At 36.8% G+C, this 21,191-nt stretch overlaps 1 protein-coding gene across 1 annotated transcript; it reads left to right on the top strand.

The window, feature by feature from the left end:
* Positions 1-673: 673 nt before the first annotated feature.
* LOC149808407 (solute carrier organic anion transporter family member 4A1-like) lies at positions 674-20,021 on the top strand. Its single transcript, XM_089968516.1, has 11 exons — positions 674-1,031; positions 11,845-12,072; positions 12,410-12,512; positions 13,374-13,495; positions 14,956-15,077; positions 15,910-16,048; positions 16,493-16,688; positions 17,284-17,437; positions 18,086-18,261; positions 18,712-18,776; positions 19,255-20,021. Exons 1-11 carry the CDS (start codon positions 674-676, stop codon positions 19,533-19,535), a joined length of 1,944 nt encoding a protein of 647 aa, XP_089824642.1. The 3' UTR covers positions 19,536-20,021.
* The last annotated feature ends 1,170 nt before the right edge of the window (positions 20,022-21,191 follow it).

Genomic DNA, 21,191 nt, shown 5'->3' with positions numbered 1-21,191 from the left:
GGTAAAGTTTCAAGAGGATGAAGAATATGGATGCTTTTCCGTCAAGCCCAGGTTTGTGTGTATATATATATATATATATATATATATATATATATATATATATATATATATATATATTAGACATATGACAAGGTAAACAAATTCAGGTTCTTTTAGCAAGTATGAGAATGTTATCTTTAGAATTATTAATTGCGAAATAGCTGAACAAAACCGGTATAATTTTTTCTTCTAGGTTAATGGCATAAATAACAGTTTACAATAATCGCACACGACATGCTACTAAATACCGTAGTAAAGTATGATACATTTGCCAATATTAAGATGTCAGACAAGTGAAAAAATCGCAAATTAGTATGCATTGCCTGAAAATATTTATGCTGCACATGAAAATGAGAAGAAATATGGTGCATCTGCGTGTAGATAGAACGATCATGCCGATAGTCGTTTCATCGAACGATAGATGTCGAAATATACTTTGAGTAATTTCCTTTGATCATATGAAAGAATTATATATAAAAAATCATCTGAACATTAACCTTAATTCAAATGATGCAGCACGTTGTTTTTATAAAATATTTTTTTACTGTATCGTAGAAGTTAAATTTGTGAATTATTTCTTTATTTTTTGTATGCATCCAAATACTTTAAATATGGATGGAACCAGCTCAGAGGGATGCGGTCTAATTCCATTAAAATTATTTTCAGATATCTTCAACGTTTCAACACTATCAGGTGGCATGTGTTCTGGCAATGTGTTTTCAGTTTCTTCGAGGGTTTTATAGTGAATGGAATAATAAACGTCATCATTCCAGCTCTGGAGAAAAGATATGCACTGTCAAGCTCCCGGTCTGGGCTTATCGCCAGTAGCAACGACTTTGGTGCCCTTTTATGTTATTTATTCATAGGATATTTTGGGGAACAGAGGCATAAGCCAAGGATTCTGGCAACCGGTATAATTCTAATGTCAATTGGATGTTTGATCTTTTCTCTTCCACAGTTCATTGGCGGCAAATATGAGTACACTGTTTCCGGTAAGGATTATTCTCTTTGATGTTCACTTGGAAAATTCTTTCTCATTCTAATTCTATCATCGCCACTGTTTTCGAGTGTAGAAGCGTCAAGGTGCCAAAACATGCACTGGTTGCATACACTAAGGTTGCAGGATTTTGCCAATATGAAACTGGAACATAAATCTATGTCTAACTTCCTAGCGTATATACGAATTCTCATTTCATTAAACGTGATACTTTAAACCCACCTACCCTCATATTTATAAATGTCTACTTAGACACATATGTCTTCTTTTCTGTTTGTTACTTACACCATTGGTAATGTGTGAATTCTCCGTCCACTTTAAATGCAAACAAATTAAGTAGAGGCGAACTCTATCCTACCTAATAGTGAATATAATCGACGCCCAATAGTTCTTATTATTCATTTCAACGTAGTTATTACACTGTATTTTTATCGTTGTTTAAGAGTTATTATTATTCTGTACAAACGATGTCCAAGAGTTAATATTAATCTCTCAAAGTAGCTATCGTCTATAATGTAAAGTTCGGACTGCCTGAGGTTTTTCTTCTTAATTTTCCAATATGAAGTAATGTTTTATTTTTCAATGATGTTTGCTAATTTAAGAACATGTCGACAATATCAAGGTTCTCAACAAGCAAGAATAATTAACTATGCGTCATTTTGAAAGGCATCAGCATATAACTGGAAACAAAATATGTCCATTTTAGAAAACAAAGTTATGGAAAGAATAAACTTGTTCTTACCGGACTCATTTAAACACAGTTGAAAATAACATAGAATTAACGTATCGTCAGAATAAATATAACCACGCTTCCACAATAACATAGTGTGTGATATAAAATGAGCGTAATTTCATTTAGATTAGTTTAAACATATACATTTGAATTTAAAGATTACACAACCCATAATATGGAAGGTAAAGTATTAGAACGAAAGCCAATGGCTTACAATCTTCTTCTCCTTTGACGATAGAAAAAAATGTAAATAAATGTGAATGTATTGCTGATGATATTAAACTCTGACTACAAGAAGTTGACATTGCTGAATAGTCAAAATGAAGAGACCCTAAAATAAATAAACATCAGCATTTAACCATGGAAATATAATGATAATGCTGAATAGTGCATGATTTGACAAAACTTGGTATAAAGAAAATGCAGAATATATAAGGAGAAACTCTGAGGAATATTTAAAAAACGTTATATTTAAAGATGAAAAAAATTAAAATATAAAATAAAAAGCGGCATTGAAAATGAACAGGGCATCTTGTAAAACGAATCGTTCATAATGAAAATGAATTTTTTTTTGTTTACAACTGACCATACCCTGTAGAAGTGTATGCGTGTCAATAAAATGTGCGCTTATAGACACAGTTTTGACTTTTCAGTCATATTTTATCAAAATATCAATGTTTACGTCATATTGAAGCATTCTACCATCTCAAAAAATATTTCAAGTTTAATTACCATATGTTGCTGGGGATTCAAACGGTTAGATATAATGGTCTTGGTAATACTGGTTTGAAACGGTTAGATACGATGGTCTTGGTAATGCTTGCAAGAGAAAGAAGTGTCATGGAAAATAAATGTTGCGATTATTGAATGCTATTTGGAAGCTACTAATGGGGTGGTATTGACATCTCTTGATAGATAATGTATTCCGTTCACTGACAATGACAACTTTACCTTCTATATTCTACAACATGTAATTTGTTTTATTGCAAAATTTCTCCACAACCCTAATTTTATGTTGTAGATTTATTAGAACGTCTGCACATTTAACAACATCATTCAGCATAACATATGGAAAGACAAAAAGCACGCGGAGTAGTGGCATTATAGCGGTATGTGGCCGGTTGGCTAATTTAGGCTCCTAATTCTGAAAACCCTTATACAGTCATCATGATTTTTATCGCTGAGGATTTTTAAACTCAGGTGCATCTGTAATTGTAACCCGCTTGATCCCCATGCAAAGCTCCCACGAGGTGCCCAAGTTAGATCAATACAGCCACTGTTACTTTGTTGTATCATTATTATTATTTTGTCTTGCCTGTAGGATTCTGTCTCTTGTATAAGACAGCTTAAGTTGACAAATGGAACATTATGTGATGCCTATAATTCTCAGAAAAAACCAAAACTTCTTGTAAGCCATAGAAAATAATGGTCGATGGAATGATAATTCTACAATAGCTTCATCTCTACATTGGCTAATATATAGGGGCGCATCACAATGTTTTTGTCAGCGCTTTTAAGTTCATATATAAATTATTACATGGTGAGATTTATTGTAGTCTAATCGGTTACTCTCATCGATAAATTTCAGGTAATAATCATGAATGAAATTGCCAGAGGAACGGTGTGTTTTTCACATCACAGAAACGAATAAATCACTATTTCGATTAACTGCGTCATATCGATTCGTAAAGAGGCCCAAAGAATGTTGTATGATTGTGTAAATACATATCCGGAGATTCTTAATAAATTAAACAAGTTAGGGATCGTAATTGGAATAAAAGCGACAAAAACTTGACGAAGTAGATAGCAAGAAGCGTGAAATGTTATTGTGTGATATTGCGCAAGAAACGGTTAAGTCGCTGACTTTAAACGAACCCATTGACGACAACATTGAAATGATCGGTGACGCCGGTATCAAATCACCAGTGAATACACCAATGATCAAATCAGTTAGAAACATGCTTTTGGCATATAATACATGAATGACATCCTCGTCCGGTTTGCAAGAGGTATACAAATTGATATACAACACCGCTTCAACGAAGTAGCGCAGCAAATTGGAGCAATTCTCCGAAGCTGTTTATATGTCCAATGAAGCAAAAACATATCTGAAATATACAAGCACTCCAAGACATTTTGTATTGTTGGATGCAAACGTGCAAATTATGGCCATTTCGAATTAGTGTAATGCACTGCGATGTTCTTTTGAGCTCATTAGAGCCGACTTGATGGGAAGTCTATCTAGGTTTGCAATCGAATTTTTACAAAGATTCAATAAAACAACAAGCCTTAAGGCAAAGCTTGATCTACAAATCGTACTACCCTAACACAAGTATATAGTATATTGCTTTATGGACACCGTGAAATTCTAACAGATATAATCAAGATTTTGACCTCTTCATTTAGAGATTACTGTAAGCACACGAGGAGATAAAACAATGCGATTGGAACAATATTAATCAAATCAATTACGTTGTGCGTATATAGAATGTTCAATGACATTGGGACGCAATAATTGCAAAGGCGTATGCCTTAGAAAAGGCGAACCCTGCGGCAGAAAATTTCATTATGAATATTGTAGATCACATTGTTTCGTTAAACGTGTTTGCCCCTGTGCTCGGGCATGTCTCAAATGTGGTATCGGAGAAAGTGCGTAATCAGCTTTGCCGACATTGCGGATATGTCGCCGAATATTATCGTGCGAGGTGGCGCAGAGTAGAACCCTATCTTAAAGGAAACACTCAACTATGATGTTGAGGAAAAAGACAGTGAAGTCAAAGAAATAATATCCAGGATTGAAACACTTGTGGTTTGTGCACGAATCCGCACACGCGTGAATCTGATTCAATCAAAGAAGCATGGCATGGGTGTGTATCGTTCTATGAAGTTGAGTTTGTTCTCGCTGCACACGAACCGATGGATTTTCCCTGATGGTGCCACCACTTACGGGCATTGCGCTATTGTAAACCAATTTTTTGCGGTAATTCGGTATTAGTGGAAACGTCTTGTAATATTTAGCACCTGAATGCTCTACTTGGATATTATGCAGCTAAAACTGAAGATTCAGCACTCCATGGTAGCTCATTGGTTGTCCCGAAATATCAATTTGGTCCGAGATCTTAAATCCATCGACGGACCACACCAGGCTAGTTGCACGACGTTTTCCCCCTTCTAACTTCTCTGACGCATACATATGCAGAACTACATTGTCAATTACTGTTGGCAGTGAATACCCTTTATGGTTGGAAGCGGAACCTCTCGCAAAAATCTTCTGATGTATTAGCGGGTTTGAACTCGAACGTATGGGTGGTCTCATTTTCCCAACATTGTTTTGACTGACCGATGCAGCGTCACCAATTCACGCGTCTGCTCTTCAAGATTCATCAATATATCTTGTACATACTGATGCCCGAATAATCGTTCCACAAGCATTCGATTAAATCGCTATACATGGCTTGGTTGTGATGCGTGCTAACATGTTTGGTCTACAGTGATGCAACGGCTCCAATAAATTATGTGCCCTTTCCACCTGCAGAAGCCGTGACTATGTTAGTGGCGTACATGCATAGATGTGTTTGAACGTGTCTGCGAAACTTGTTGAATCTTTCGATGTCAGTGGTTCGGTTCTTTTCATCTGCTGGCAACATCAACACTGTTTATTGCATCTTTCTTTGTGCAGCATTGTACCCGAGCATGTGAGGATAACAAAAAGCAGCATGTGAACTTAATTAGGCATTCTTACATTAAATCATCCACGGGTGTTTCTCCTTGGGGTGGGTAAGTTGATCTACCACAAGGCTTGTTTGGCAAGTCACACTCTAGCTACCCCGTGGTTGACGTTTCAATGACTATTTCGTCCTTCCAGTGCCAATACGATCTCTAGCATAAAGTGGCCAGTTTCGCTTCCATGTTATTATATTATTTTACCTCCAATGAGTGGTACGCCGGAGACAATGACATGCTTCACCCCCAAGTTCAATCATAGATTTCATTAACTGCAATCTTTCATGGATGAGATCCACGTCATGCGCTGACTCGAACGGATATAAATTGCTGTCCTGTAAGCAAAAGCATGTAGGTAACATGCAGCATCGATAAGGTTTATGGATTCTTCTCTTGGCTTCGGTCGGTTGTATTACAGTACTATATCTACCTGTATTATAGCCCTGCAGTAGGTTATCTAAGGATAGGCTTTTCGCCAGGATATGTACTCCATGGTGCTCCATGTAGCTTCGTTAACACTACGTTTACCGCTTGAACCGGCGGTTCTCACGAACGTAAACTTCTTTGCTCCACGTTTCCAAACTCGGTTAGTACGCTGATCATTAACTCAGTCGGATTATGATGTACTCTGGGATTTCACGGAAGCGCTTGAGTCGTCCTCCACTGAGTTTTCTTCCACAATAAGATAAAGCATCCACAGTTGGCGAACTTGATGCGAAGCATAGTGATCTTGCTGTGTACAATGATTTGATGCTTGACCGGTAAGTCATCCCAACGAGAACATTTTCCCGTGGACGCCAAAAATACAGACAAGATCTAAATGAAACAAAAATACGCTCACGTGGCGAAAGTGATGGTGAAACTTGAGTATAGTGATGATATTTCATTGGGTTCACGAGCATCGCCTTGCAAATATTCACTGGAACCTCTTCGCCGCGAACATTTTAAACTGATCCGCGATGTTATAGACCACTTCAGTCATGTTAAGGGTATGCTTTGGTCGCGACAGACTGCATAGGAAGACCTCGCAACAGGCCTTGATAAACGATTTCACCACCGACCAAGCCCGTGCGCGACTGCTCGAAACAAGTCCATTGTCAGGACGTCCAAATACACAGAAGCATCCACGGAGACTAATGTGCGCTTGCCAGAACAGATGAAGAGATTCCACGAATACTTCTGATGAATCGGAGAAAGATCTTAATAGGAAGATCAAATGATGCAGCAATGGACAAAATATGTCTGAAGTGGATATTACTATGTACCAATAATTTTCTCGCGAAGCAGTATGGACTTTATAATAAAATACGTGATCCATTTCAAAATGGAGACTTTGACGAAAGCAACGCAATCTTTGAATACATTATTACAGTACAAGATAGAAGACGCACGAAACGAGGTGCCATAGTAACTGGTCCAAGCCAAACAATGCGGTAACCACGTGAACTTGACTAGAACGGGTACGTGTTGGACGAGCACGAGGTAAGAATGAACCAACAAAAACAACACGAACATCACGACCAACTAGATGCAAACACAATACACGTAGAGCAGCCAAACTCTGTCTAGGAGGAAGAGGTCCAATGTCATTCTCCCCAGCTTGGAAAAATATAAATTTGGGAATACGATCCAAATGCGTGCACTCCCGCACCATATGATGTTCTCGGGCGCTAGACGACTCTGGAAACGAAACGTTAAGATTTGGAAAATATTAAACACTAGTACATGCAACAAAGCTATCCATCTGGGTCAGAAAACTATCTCTAAGCATGATAAGTTACATAGGTGAAATGACAACCACTAATCGATCTGGTCTTATATATATGAGTAGATAATAATAATAATAATGAGGACTTTGTATAGCGCCTAATCTTTAGAAGCTCTATTTGCTTTACAACATTAGACACCTATAAGATAAAAAAAAACATATAAAGATATGATTACAAAAACAAACACCATGAAATGAGAATACATTAAAAAAAACACAAAAAACATGCTGAGAATATTTAAGGTAGGAAACATTATTATGTCTTTGAGTTTGTTCTTGCAGTCGAAATAAGTGCGTTTTGAGAGCACTCTTGAATGTGATCACTGTGTCATTGTGTCTAAGTTAAGTGGGCAATTGATTCCATGTTGCTGGGCCCTGGTATGCAAAATAACGCTGCCCATATGACGATGTTTTCACAGTGGGAATAATGAGTATACGATTGTCAGAAGAGGAGCGTAAGTATCTTCCTGGTGTATACACATGGGTGAGGTCGGATAGGTATGTTGGACTAGAGTCCGACAGTGAAACGTAGCACAGAGAACAAATTTTGTGTTTGATTCTGGATCAAATGGATAGCCAGTGTAGGGTACAGAGCAGCGGAGAGGTGTGCTCTGATCGTGGTACTCTAAGCATGATCCGAGCAGTTGTGTTTTGAACTCTTTGAAGTTTCTGGAGCTGATATTGAGATGAACCAGACACAATTGAGTTAAAACAGTCCAGTCTTGAAAGTACTAATGAACACACAAGTGTTTTAGTGGCATCAGCTGAAAGATATTTGCGAATTGAGCTTATGCGTCTCAGCTCAAGATATGCAGCCTTGCATATGTTCATGACATGTTGGTGCAATGTTAGAGTACTGTCCAGAGTAACACCTAGGTTTCGTACTGATTGTGTGAATTTAATGTTGGTGTTGCTGATATTTATTGTTTGAGGTAAAGGAAGTGAATGAGAAAGTCTTTGTGTTGTAATCAGAATGGCCTCAGTTTTATCATCGTTCATCTGCAGCTTGTTACATGTCATCCATGATTTCACATCAGAAATGCACCTCTCTCCTTCTCGGATGGTAGCATCAACTTCAGTTCGGTGGCTAGTTTTGTATATTTGGGTGTCATCAGCGTACAATTGGTGAGACATTGGATGATGACATATGACAGTTGAGAGCGACTGCGTGTACAGAATGAAGAGAATAAGTCCAAGAACAGACCCCTGTGGAACACCACAACATAGATCAACTGGGCTGGAGTGTATTCCATTTGCTGATACAATTTGTGTCCTGTTGACCAAGTATGACTTGAACCACAGTAAGGTTCCATCATGAATGTCAAATACATGCTGGAGACGGTGAAGTAATATAGCATGGTCTTTTCTGTCAAATGCTGCAAACAAATCAAGGAGGGTGACGACTGTAATCTTTCCGCTATCCAATGCATATAGAATGTAATTAACTACTTTTAGAAAAGTAGTTTCAGTACTGTGGCAAGGGCGATATGCAGAATGTACATTGCTAAAAAGACTGTTTGAATTTAGACGAGATACAAGCTGGGATAGAACAACCTTTTCTAAGATTTTTTATATGAATGGGAGATTAGAAAATGGGCGATAGTTCTTTAAATCGTTATGGTTTAGTGTTGGTTTCTTAAGCAAAGGCTTTACAATGTCAGTTTTGAAAAATGATTGGAATTCCCCGGATGAGAGAGAGGTATTAATAACATCAGTTAGTGAAGGCAATACTGGATCTGAGCACTCAAGCAGCAGTGATGTTGGAACTGGATCAAGTTGACATGACTTTGGTGCACTCTTCATCACGATTGTACGTACGAAATCCATAGAGACAGGTTCAAACGCTGCTGATGGTTCCCGCTCAAATTCTGTATCCCAACTATATGGTGACGACGAGTCAACTGAAATTGTGGTGTCAGGATTATCTCTAATGGTTTGTACTTTGTCACGGAAGAACTTTGCAAACATATCCTGAAGGTCGACTGGAGAGAAGGTAGTTGGAAGTGGTATAGATTTATTCTTTGACATTAGCTTGTTAGTAATCTCGTTGAGTTCTTTTCAGCTGGATCTTAGTAGTGTAGTGGGCTGATTTTGCTGCATGGACTATATTTGTGACATTCTTCTTAGCGGCTTCATAGATTTGCTTATGAATAGTGAGTCTGGTGGAAAGCCAGAGCCTCACAGCTTTACGGCGGTCTCTTTTAGCAGTGCGAAGCTGGTCACTAACACTGCTATGCCATGGAGAACACTTTTGAATTGATACTCTGCACTTGGTAGCTGGGGCATGTTTGTCGAGCAATGAACGCAGGCAGTTATCGAGTTGTTCTGCTGTAGGAGGTAAGCAAGTTGTTAGGTTAGCTTGGATGTCGTGTATTAGTTTGATTCTATTTATCTTACGGAGGTTTCTCTTAGTAGCAGATAAAGGTTTAGGGACTGATACGTCAAGATGACATATAATGCAGAGGTGATCTGATGCAAGGTCATAGGATACCAGGGAGGACCGTAGAATGTTATCATCAGGTCTATGAAGAATCCAGTCTAAAATATGACCATGTTTATCAGTGGGTTGGTTAACTGACTGTTTGAGGTTGAAAACATTAATGGAATGTATGAGTTTTGATGTGTTTGAGTTTCTGGGATAGCCAAAATGAAAGCTGAAATCTCCAAGAATAATCAGGTTGCCACCTATCAAATTCCCATAGTCCAGGAGATTCGGAAACTGCTCCAAAAAGAGAGAGTCAGCCAGCTTGTTTTTTTCTACTAGGAGGAGGGCGGTATAGGCAGAAAAAATGGACTGACCTTTTCTCCAGTGTGAGAGTGGTTTGGACTAGTTCAAACGATGTGTGGTCGAAATTGAATGTTGTGGTGTGGTTAAGACGTTTGATCATGGAGTTCTTTGTGATGACAGCAATTCCACATCAGCGAGGATTACGGGGAAAGACTTGATGGAGTAACCAGTGGGTGTTAGATCCGCTCACTTGGGCTCATCACCTGATGTTGTTAGCCATGTTTCTGTCAGGAAAATTACGTCAATTTTCTGGTCGTTGATAAAATTAACTATTTCTGTGCGCTTTTCCGGTGGTTCTACTGACTGGGCATTGAATAATGCAATGCGCAGAGGTATTTCTTGGATAGCTGACACAAAGGTTGACGAATTAATAGGGATTTGAATCAGGTTATCTAAATTAACGGTCGAATTTTTTAACTTGTTGAGCCGAAATAAGGGAGATAACTGGAATTCTTCTTCCTGTTCTACGCCGGCCAGCTTTGAAACAACGTTTCTTTTTTCGCTTCTGTTTACATTTAGGTAATGATGAATGTAGTCCCAGTTCGTTTAGTCAGGAGCACAATGTAGTGTGGAGAGCCAAGGAGTGATCATTTGAAGCAATTAATGGAGGTCCATCGTAGCATAAACGGGCTGACTGGCGAGTGTCACGTGATGGCGGTTTGTTCAAAAACAGTGGATCAAGACAGCTGAGAAAAAGTATAATTGTTCTCATTTCCAAAACAAGGAGATGAAGAAAGACATACGAATTTAACAGCCAATATATAATGAACACAATAACAAAGATGAAAACAGGCAACAAGCACAAATATCATGAAAATGGCACTAAAAAACGGATCAACTGCTTCAAGCCGGTTAAGCGATAGCGGCCATCTTGTTCACATTGACATTGTGGACGCCTGTGCTACACTGCAATAGACTCATGTTTGTTGTTGTTTATGCTGTCTTCAGACTTGACTTCAAGCGCCATTTAGGAACAGTTTACTTGGGAAATAAGTACCCAACTTAGCCTCAGCGCACCAAACCAGTTGTTTGCAGATTTCAAAATGCGACTGATAGCATGTGTCTGACGTTTAAACAGTGATCTAGAAAACTAAGAATAATTCTGATTCAGTTCGAAATACAATCCAATGGCACGAGCACATCACAAGCTATGGTCATACATGCACCGGCATCAAAACGTTGACACAGGTCTGCATATTGACCAGAAAGATTTTGCTACGATTTACCTGATTCATTACACTCTGTTGGAACACCTAGAGTTGTTCAAACAGACCGTGGTCGACGTGTACTTTCATGCGTGTGTAAATGAAGCTCCCGCCTGCGGTTACAGATGATTTGCCGTGATCCTCTCAGAAAAGACTATATAGATGAAGAACACATGTGACTGAATGACGTACATTCACGAGCCTGTGAAAAACTGTAAAATTATTTATTTCAAAATCGTAACTGAACCAGTTACTTTCAAATAGTAATATCACATCAAGAGGTTAAGGCTGGTCTTAGCTAAAATCAGCTTACGAAAATAAAGACACTCATTTTAGAGTTTATATCATGTACGATGTCATTTACGTACAGAATAAAATTAAGAGGCTTAAATTGGGTCCCTGGGGTACACCATCTATAACCTGAAAAAATACATCGGAAAGTATTAATCTTTAACGATTAGTTGCACAATCATCCAGAACGAATGTAAATTGGAATGGTGTAAAAAAATTATTTTCACGAAAGTGATTGTGTTTCATCCCATATAAAACTTTCCGCACCTCTTAAGCTATATTTCTGGATTCTCTTTCTAGCTGCAGTCATCTCAAATGCGTCAGAGAACCTATGCAACAAGCAGAATCAACTAAACGCATCAAAAAATGAATATGACCATGGAGAAGCTCAGAATTCAAACGCTGCTATGTATAGCTTGTTTGTGATTGGTCAAATTCTTATTGGAGTCGGAGCCTCACCCATGTTCACGCTCGGCTTAACTTACATAGATGAGAACTGCAAGCCGAAACTTACTTCTTTCTACATCAGTATGTATAATTAACACGTGTTTTGCTTGATATTCATTATTTTATTAATGAAAATCAGGTATTTAAGTTTGCTTTCTTATTATTTTCATCAATTACATATTATGAAAGAAATCTGATTATCCTTATTGTAGACGATCCTATAAAATTAAAATGAAATAGGAAGCGTTAATTTGAATTTAATTAAATGTAAATATTGAATGCATCATAACATTGTAAGATCGTCAGTTAGCATAACAACAAGAAGACAGGACATTTGGGGTCGAGATTTCCATGTAGCCATGCAACGAAACATAAAATTAAAAGACATAGTTTTAAAATAATACTATTAATGTTACAGGTTGGACGTTCTGTTTTGCTGCAATTGGCGTTGCTGCTGGATACATCGTCGGTGGACAGACACTGAGCCTTTTTGTTGACATTAACATAGTTGACCCATCCAGGTAAATAGTTTTTGAAAGAAAGAGATGGATATTAGACAGTTTGAAAGCAACTTCTCAATGCAATGCAATACAGAAAAACAAGCTTTTGTATCCATTTTTGTGTGTGACGACATATATGAATCTATCGTCTTCAAAGGGATGCCAGAAATGAAACATAACATATTCAGACTGTGGCTTTATGTCGGAAGGTGTGTGTGTGTGTGTGTGTGTGTGTACGCTTGCTTCCGTGCGTGTAATTATATTACACCGCTTGTCGCGTGCAAAGGTTAACGGAGCACGAGGAAACAGTTGGAGCCCGTGGGTTTAAAGTCCTTTTCAAGTTCTTCAAGAAATGTTTACACACGGCAAACGTTACATAAATGTTATTATTCCATTATAAATTACGAAGTAGCATAAACAATATACCATATACCCAGAAAATGAGATTTAGACACGAACCAAACAAATAAGAAAGTGTCCTCAGGCAGCTAACTTAACAAAAGCACATAACTTTAAACAAGTCTAAAATATTTCGTTGGCATCATAATGTATATGGTTTATTTGTGTTAAAAGGATATTTATTAGCACAGTCAGTATTATATACCTTTATCGGTCTACAGAGTAGTAATCTCGGAAAAATTCGATAATAATGGAATTAATATTATGGGAAATGAGATTCATAATTTTATTTATGATTCTAATACTTTTATTAGTTAAAGAATAATTTGTCTATAGCAAAAAACTTTCATGCCAGTTTCCAATATGGACTTATAGCTATATTATATTTTCTTTCAATCAATGTCAAGGAAGTTAGAGAGAAAATCAGAGAGCATTTCAATATTCATATAACTTATGATGTTAAAATTGTTCCGACCTTTCCAGTGTCCCTTTGACCTCCATGGATCCCCAGTGGGTTGGAGCCTGGTGGATTGGTACAACCATTTCTATCGGAGCCTTTCTGTTCGTAGCCTTTCCAATCCTTGGTTATCCGAAAAGGCTTCCAGGTGCACAATATTTTATCTTGTTTTGAGGTCTCACAGCGTGCATTATTTCATGCACTAGTCAATTCATAGAGAGAGGTCATCAGACAATTTCAGTGTAACCATGAGGTATTTGGTAAATTAAATTACAAACTTCTGTCTCTCAAAAGAAATGGTTTGCGTAATGTTCCTAAACAGATTGATACAATTTTACGACAATGTTAATTGATTTGAGAAATTGTGGATGGTAATATCTGCACTCTCCCTACATTGGATCCGCTTATTAGGTGCATGCGAGTGAGTACCAAAAGCTCTTTTTCATTAATCCTGCAATTCCTGAGCAGTACCTAAAACAGTAATAATTTAATTGTGACCACATTATTTAAATTCAATATTTCATTAGAGTAGAACGTCGATTATCAAAATTGTTGGATGATATGAAAACGTTGGGATGAACGGGAATTATTTTATTTTTTTTTTTTTGTTTTTTTTTTTTTTTTGTTTTTTTTTGAGGGTGCTCTCTCCTCCGGTTGATCTTTACAGACCATGTGGAGAGGCCCTCCTGCCCTAATTGTAAGTGTTTGCTATATTGTTTTTGTTTCGTATAATGGATTGGTTCTTTATAATGGTAAGTGTTGCTGTATTGTTTTGTTTTCTAGAATTAATTAGTTCGTTAAAATTCTATGTGTTTGCTATTGTTTTGTTTTCTGAAATGTAGTGTGTTTTTTTCTATTAATATTAGTTATAAAAAAACAAAAAAACAAAACAACGGGAATTAGGACTACTGAACCCATTCGCCTCTCTTGTTTATCGCAAGATGGCGTATAGTATGCTATGAAATTCTAGAATGGCTCTCTGTTTCCAAAGTCTTTGCTCATGAATAAATTTGTTGAAACTGAGAACCAAAAGGTATACAGACGCCATCTAGAGGTGCATTGAGTAGGAGAGTTCTGTTATGTATTCGCACAGAGTTCCGTTGTGTATTCGTTCGTATTACAAATCCTTGATGGACACGGTGTTGTTTCTGATAAATCGAAAATTCCAACAATCGGTATTTTGGATAATTAAGGTATATTGTGCAAATTATCCTTTTGTGGGGCCGCATGGAAAACCAGTATCGCCTCTGTCAAACTCCCTATCAAATTAATATCAATTGTCAAGTTAGCCAGAAAATGCAGTGTCGCGTTCTTTATATTTTTATATACCCTTCTTATGATCTGTTTTGCAGAATATTCATTTGCTTTCAGAAAGCATATTGGAAATTGACGGTCATTTAAAATTTCAATTACTATTATTTTTCAAATCGAACACTAGTAACAGTTTTCATTTTAAAAAACTAAAACAATAGTTCTTTGGTTACTGAATTTTCGAACAGTTCTCGTTTTATTCATATTCAACGAAACGCTACAATATTAAAATGCACATTAAAAAACTTCATTAGCAGTTACAAACTGTAATTGATCTAACATATTGTACATTTTCAGGATATCAAAAGCTACAGCAGATGCGCTGGTCAGAGGCACACACTGGTACCGATAACGAGTTGGTGGCACAAGCTGGTTTTGGAAAATCCATCAAAGACTTTCCTAAGGCTCTGATATTGTTGGTATGCTTGAAATATATATTGATTCAAATTATTTACAGATTACATAGATAATTTCAGATATTACCCGTTCGAAATGTATTAATGTATGCTGTTTAACTCTGTTTACCGTGTTTCTTGACATATTCTCAGAGTCGTGACTATTTATATATGCTATAACATTTGTTCAGTGCAGAACGTTTTAGCGATTGTATTTATCATTGTAGTTCAGATTCTTATAATTAATCAATTTTAGTTCATTTAAGCAACAAATAGTGGAGAAATTGCGATCTAATTTAGTAAAATAGTTCATAAGCAACAAATAGTGGAGAAATTGCGATCTAATTTAGTAAAATAGTTCATAAGCAACAAATAGTGGAGAAAATGCGATCTAACTTAGTAAAATAGTTCATCCCACCTCTTTGCTTTGTAGAAGTCAATAAAGTAGCTTTTAACTAACCTAGTAAATACTTGACACCGAATCGTTCAACGTGGATTTTATTTCTAACCAGATCGAATACATCTGTCAACAGATGTTGCAGATTTGTAAAGACGCATGCGCATTTATTTCTATGATATGGTTATCGCATACGATTACTAAACAATGTATGCTTTCTTTGACAAACAAAGCCCTCCGAGTCATAGATATTCTCAAAAAAAGAAACGCTGAATAATCTTCTAAAATATTGATATTATGGACCTGAAAGACTCTTTTTGTTTCATTACTGGATCTTACCGATGTGAACGTGTTCAGGATGCCCAACACAATTCATTAAAACAATTAAACTTAAGTTGATGTTTGTTTCATCATGGCAATATCTAATATACAGCTGTGGACTTTCATATCGCTTTCCAGTTGCGGAATCTCCCGTTTATGCTAGTTTCTCTCGCATGCACGGCGGAGGCTCTGGTCATCGGTGGGTACGCCACGTTCGGCGTGAAGATTCTCTATCAGAGATTTAACTTGGACCTTTCTACAGCTGGAAGCATTTTTGGTAGCACATAATTATATTTGATTTAGTTTTAGATACAAACATTTTTTCAACGTTAAAGTGGATTTAAGTGACGGAAATGTCATTGAAGCAGCTAATCGTTCTTGTGGCTAAGCTTTGCCTTTAGAAACCTTATGTTCGCAAGGAGTAGTAGTTTCTTCAAAATGTTGACATTAAAATCGCATAAAATATCGAAACTGTAAGAAACAATTACAGGCTAATTTTAACACTGAATGACAGCATTTACAGTTAGGCGCGTTCTTATTTCCGGACGTCATCTTAATCATACTGGCAGAATTAAAAAATATAGCTATGAAAAGAGCAACTGTCATATTCAGTCATGATTTAAGAAGTGGCAAATGTACTGATTTATGTTGAATATATCATATATTATTCATACCATCATATAAATTAATATGCACATAATGTAGAGTTACCTTTGTTCAGGGATCGTGACAATCATTGGCTCTGGTGGTGGAATGCTACTAGGTGGATATCTGGTGAAAAGGTTCCAACTGAAGTGTCGCGGGATAATGCGGCTGTGCAGCGGTTTTATGCTGGTCTCACTGCTACTGTCTCCAACTTTTTTGGTGTACTGCCCTTCCCCGTCTATACATGGAGTATCTGCCTTTTATCCTGGACAGTAAGTTATCTACTGCATAGGTAATAATTTGCTTTGATGCACTTGACCAAGAACTTTTAGTGTTTTGATACCTAGTTTTTAATGAATTATCTTTCATTGTTTTCAGTGATAAATTGCCTGAACGTCTTCCACATTCATTTATGTTTACTAATGTTAGAATATCCGTTAATTCAGAGCTTTCAATATCCTATGGGGTTTTAGGAAATTTTCGTTTTCTATATTTTTATTAGTATTTTTTGTATATAGAAAAAATCTAAGAGGCGATATGGACAGAGATTGGCAATGACCATACATAGTGATAATCTGGACCATAATTTAAAGAGACAATTATTACACAGAGTAATATCCAATTAAAATTCTCTTCCTTCATATAAACTCATGTCCCATTGTAATGTCATATTTTGATTATTGGAGGGTTTGCTGCGCAACTGAATGAACATGTTTCGTGTATAGTTTGTTGAGAAAGTAAAAGAGTGGCACTTTTCTGTTCATGTTTGGAAAGTTCTACCCCTCGTGTTCGATATTCATGAGACTACATGTTTCGTATGCACTATTCTTACCATTGTGATGACTCAACCTTTTACACTTCATGAAGAGACAGTTATGATGGATTGTCATCTGGCTGCAATGAGGGATGTGGCTGTACCACAGCTGGTTTTGAACCAGTGTGTTCTGGCAGTGAACAGATGATGTTCTTCAGTCCATGCTTCGCCGGTTGTAGTCAGATGATACTGGCGAATGGAAGTAAGGTAATTTAAATTCATCCCCCATATTTGGATATTAGTTCTTGGTGCAAAAATAGATTTTACACGAGGTAATTATTCTTAATTGTGATTTTCAGGCTGAAGATGCCATGAAATATGTTTTTAGAAATACAATCTCCCGTTTGGTATTTGTTTCTTTACAACATTTTTATTATTATTATTCACAATATTTTGTGTTTTTGATTTTTTGACGGATAATGTGTGAACTATGTTCCGTACCTGCAAGTATTTGCAAGTGTGTAATGCTACACTGTACAATACGAACACTTAAGATTTAGGTAAAGATTGGGATAATTCCTTAAAGGGAAGTGCTGGTCGTAGGGAAGTAGCATGATGGAAACAAAGACAATTTTGTGATAAGTATGCTAACATGCTCTTTTGATGTAATTTTGGTTATAAATAAAAAGGTTGAACGTCTGCTGATGATAATTTCGAGGAGAAAACACATCTTGCATTGCCAAATGGTTAGTAGACACGTGCAGAGGGTCCAAATTTGTTGTCTTTTGTTTTCGGTTGTTGAGATTTAGAAGTCCAAAACTAGCTGAATCTCTACGCTGACTTGGAATGATGCTGAGTATTTGAGCGATTGATGTTCGAGTTATCGAAGTAAACTTACATCATTTTTACTTCCAGACTTTCAAGGATTGTGCATGTTACAATGAAACATATATCAATAGAACAGTTCCTGACTTGATGAGTGGGACGTGCACAAATACATGTGACTGGATGTACGTGTACTGTGTACTAATGTTTCTTATTATGATCGTGACCTTCGCCACAATGTCACCAGCGACAACAGCTACCTTCAGGCAAGCATACATTAGTGCTGAGACCTTGACTTAAGTGATGTCTTGGTTGCGATTTCTTAGCAACTATAACTGATATTAATTACTTTTGAAATTTTAGGTATCAGATCAAATATTTTTTATAAGTTACGTTTTCTGTGGAGTACCTAGACTGGCGCTATTTTTGAAAACTCCAACATTTCCTCTAATGTTCTTTTTTCTTTCTTAAAAATAGTAAAATTGTTTTCAAATTATATCCAAAGGGAATTGCAAAGCATGTACAATTTATTTTGGCGTCCTTTCGAAAGACGATGACTAATCGACATATGGTTCATTAATTAAATAAAGTATATTCATAAATTGAATTTGGCATGCATTTCATTGTCAGTCATATATTTCATTACTCGCCTATGGAGAGAGAGAGAATTACGACCCGGATCTGATACTAGAATTATTTTCAATCTTTCATTATAGGTGTGTGCCGAATAAGATGAGATCAATGGCTCTAGGAATAAGTATTTTGATTGTACGTCTCTTGGGTAAGATATAATTTTCGGAGAAAAATAATACAACAAAGTTTCTGTTGCATTCCATGGAGTTTGACGACCGAAACGTTTCTAATAAGAGAGATTCTCGTCCTAACATAAATTCGAAGTTATTACGTAACAATAAGAGCGAATTAGTGAAGTGACACGTTCTAGCAAAGGTCTTTGCAATATCTTCTTCAGCGTTAAATGTTTTCTTCGATTTATTCAACATCTTATTCAGTTTACTGCTACTACTGCAAGGACAATAATTATAGTAATTACAGTGACAACCAAGGGTAGCAAACACAACCAAGGAGGCATCAATGCATCACTGTAAAGCAAAAAGCATCGCTGATAGAAAGACGTGGCAGTTATGCAAAACAACCAAGTTGCAAACTTGGAACCATATATACATTATGATAATGCTCTGAGAAATTTGAAACCTTGTATTGGTTATCCTTAAGGGTATTGGTGCATTGAATATTTTCAGGTACAACGCCTGGTCCAGTTTTACTAGGAACCATCATTGATAGCACGTGCCAGGTGTGGGAAAGCAAGGGCGGAAGTGATATCGGTGCCTGCTGGGTATACGACAGTTTCGACATGGGCGTTAAATTAATAGTCTGGTGGATAGCTCTCAAAGCCACAGGAGCAATTCTTTTTTTAATAGCATCATTTATGTATAAACCACCAAGTGAAGATGATTCGCAAATACGTATTCCTAAGCCAGTACCAGTCGACACCGTACGCGATGTCATCACCAATAAATAGTTTGATAAAGAAACTACCTAGAGAAGGCATGCTACATATTTCATCTTCTTTTTTATGGTTAGGTGTTTGTTTATATCACGAGGGACAGTATGACTGAGGAGACAGATAATTGAATCAAGAATGCGACTGCAATGCAAGCGTTCTTAGAGTTCTGAATGAGAGAAGAAAAATAACACTCCATGGCTGTTGCTGCAGCCCACATTTAGTGACTTCTGTATAGATTATATATAGAAATAAAACATAATTCAAGTCAAAAGGTAAACAGATGCATATCAAAGTTACTGCAATAATGGCAAAGCTTCTCTATGAACACTTCATATATTTTTTAGCCTTACTTTACATACTTAATGAAGCTAAAGTGCTTGAAATTTTGGGCTCCGACCGCCACAACACAGAGAGGGCCAAACACATCCAGCGCTCTCTGTGTAGTCTAAAATCTGTTGAATAAGTGCAAACGAGGATACCGACAAATGGTGTATGCTACGATAATTTCAAGAGTAATGTTGGCAAAGGACGGAGATTTGGGCTATATAGATTTGTCACATGCCCCAGTTTCAGTTGAAAAAAAGTAAAACACGAGGGAACATTTTAAAAAAGATTGTTTATATTTCTTGCCACTTCAGGTCACGACTTCTATTAACAGTATTTATACTGGCGGTAGTTATATATCCACCATATAGGCAGTCAAATAGACAGACAAACAGAAAGATAGATAGATAGGTAGATCAACCAAGTGTATACATTGTTTCAGCTCATCTTTCTATAATAAAAAAGTGAATTAATGTAACTGCCCTACCTAAATATTCTGTCAATTCACCTTTTGCTATTTTTTAATTCTCAAATTATCGTCAGGACACATTGGATCGAACTTTGTAGAAATTTTCTCGCATGCTCTGAAAACAATTGTGTCCAGGATGGCCACCTTAGTAACAATGAAGTTTCTAAATCATCCATGTAGCAAACTTTTTTCAAATTCTCTAGAAATACTGAATCAGCTTTTATCAGATGTGATAAATATGTTTCTTAATTCTGTTGGGGTTGGCTCCCCCAGCAACAGTGTGGATTCCCTGGCATCCATGCAAGAACCTACTTTGGCTTTTTCTCTTGAACCATTGAGCTAGTTTTGATTAAAACTGTTAAGAGTATTTCTTACAGTAAACTCTATCGACACTATATTATGGGTAAGACACCTGGTTGCCTCCATTACAAAACATCTGGAAAGCCTATCATAACTTCATTAGAAGGTTTATTTTGCCATGCTTGATTAAAATTAGTTTACATAAGCCCTGGGCATGATTTTAGTAACTTCTTGGTATTTGGTAATCCTAATGCTGGCAATTTTGACGGACCCCCACAGGGCATGTAGGTGGCTATTCCGAGCATAACTGATCATCGACAATCAGCTGGTTCTCAGCTATTTCTATACCAGCCGAAATTTAAGCTCATAATTTCAAAAATGCTTGAAATTAGTGCATTAATGCATTCTAAGCGCTTCAGCAAGTTGGTTTACTTGATACATTATTACAATTCTAGCACTCTTGGTTTGGAACAAATATGATAGACCGTAAAAGCAATTATTTTAACCCTAGCAGGTATTGTTGTGGAATTTTCCGTAGAAACTATGGTGAAATCATTATACGGAAAGGAGGAGCAATT

Source organism: Sinohyriopsis cumingii, chromosome 1 (assembly GCF_028554795.1).
Source record: "Sinohyriopsis cumingii isolate HCF-2022 chromosome 1, ASM2855479v2, whole genome shotgun sequence".
NCBI lineage: Eukaryota > Metazoa > Mollusca > Bivalvia > Unionida > Unionidae > Sinohyriopsis > Sinohyriopsis cumingii.
This window is presented reverse-complemented; position numbering and strand designations above follow the sequence as displayed.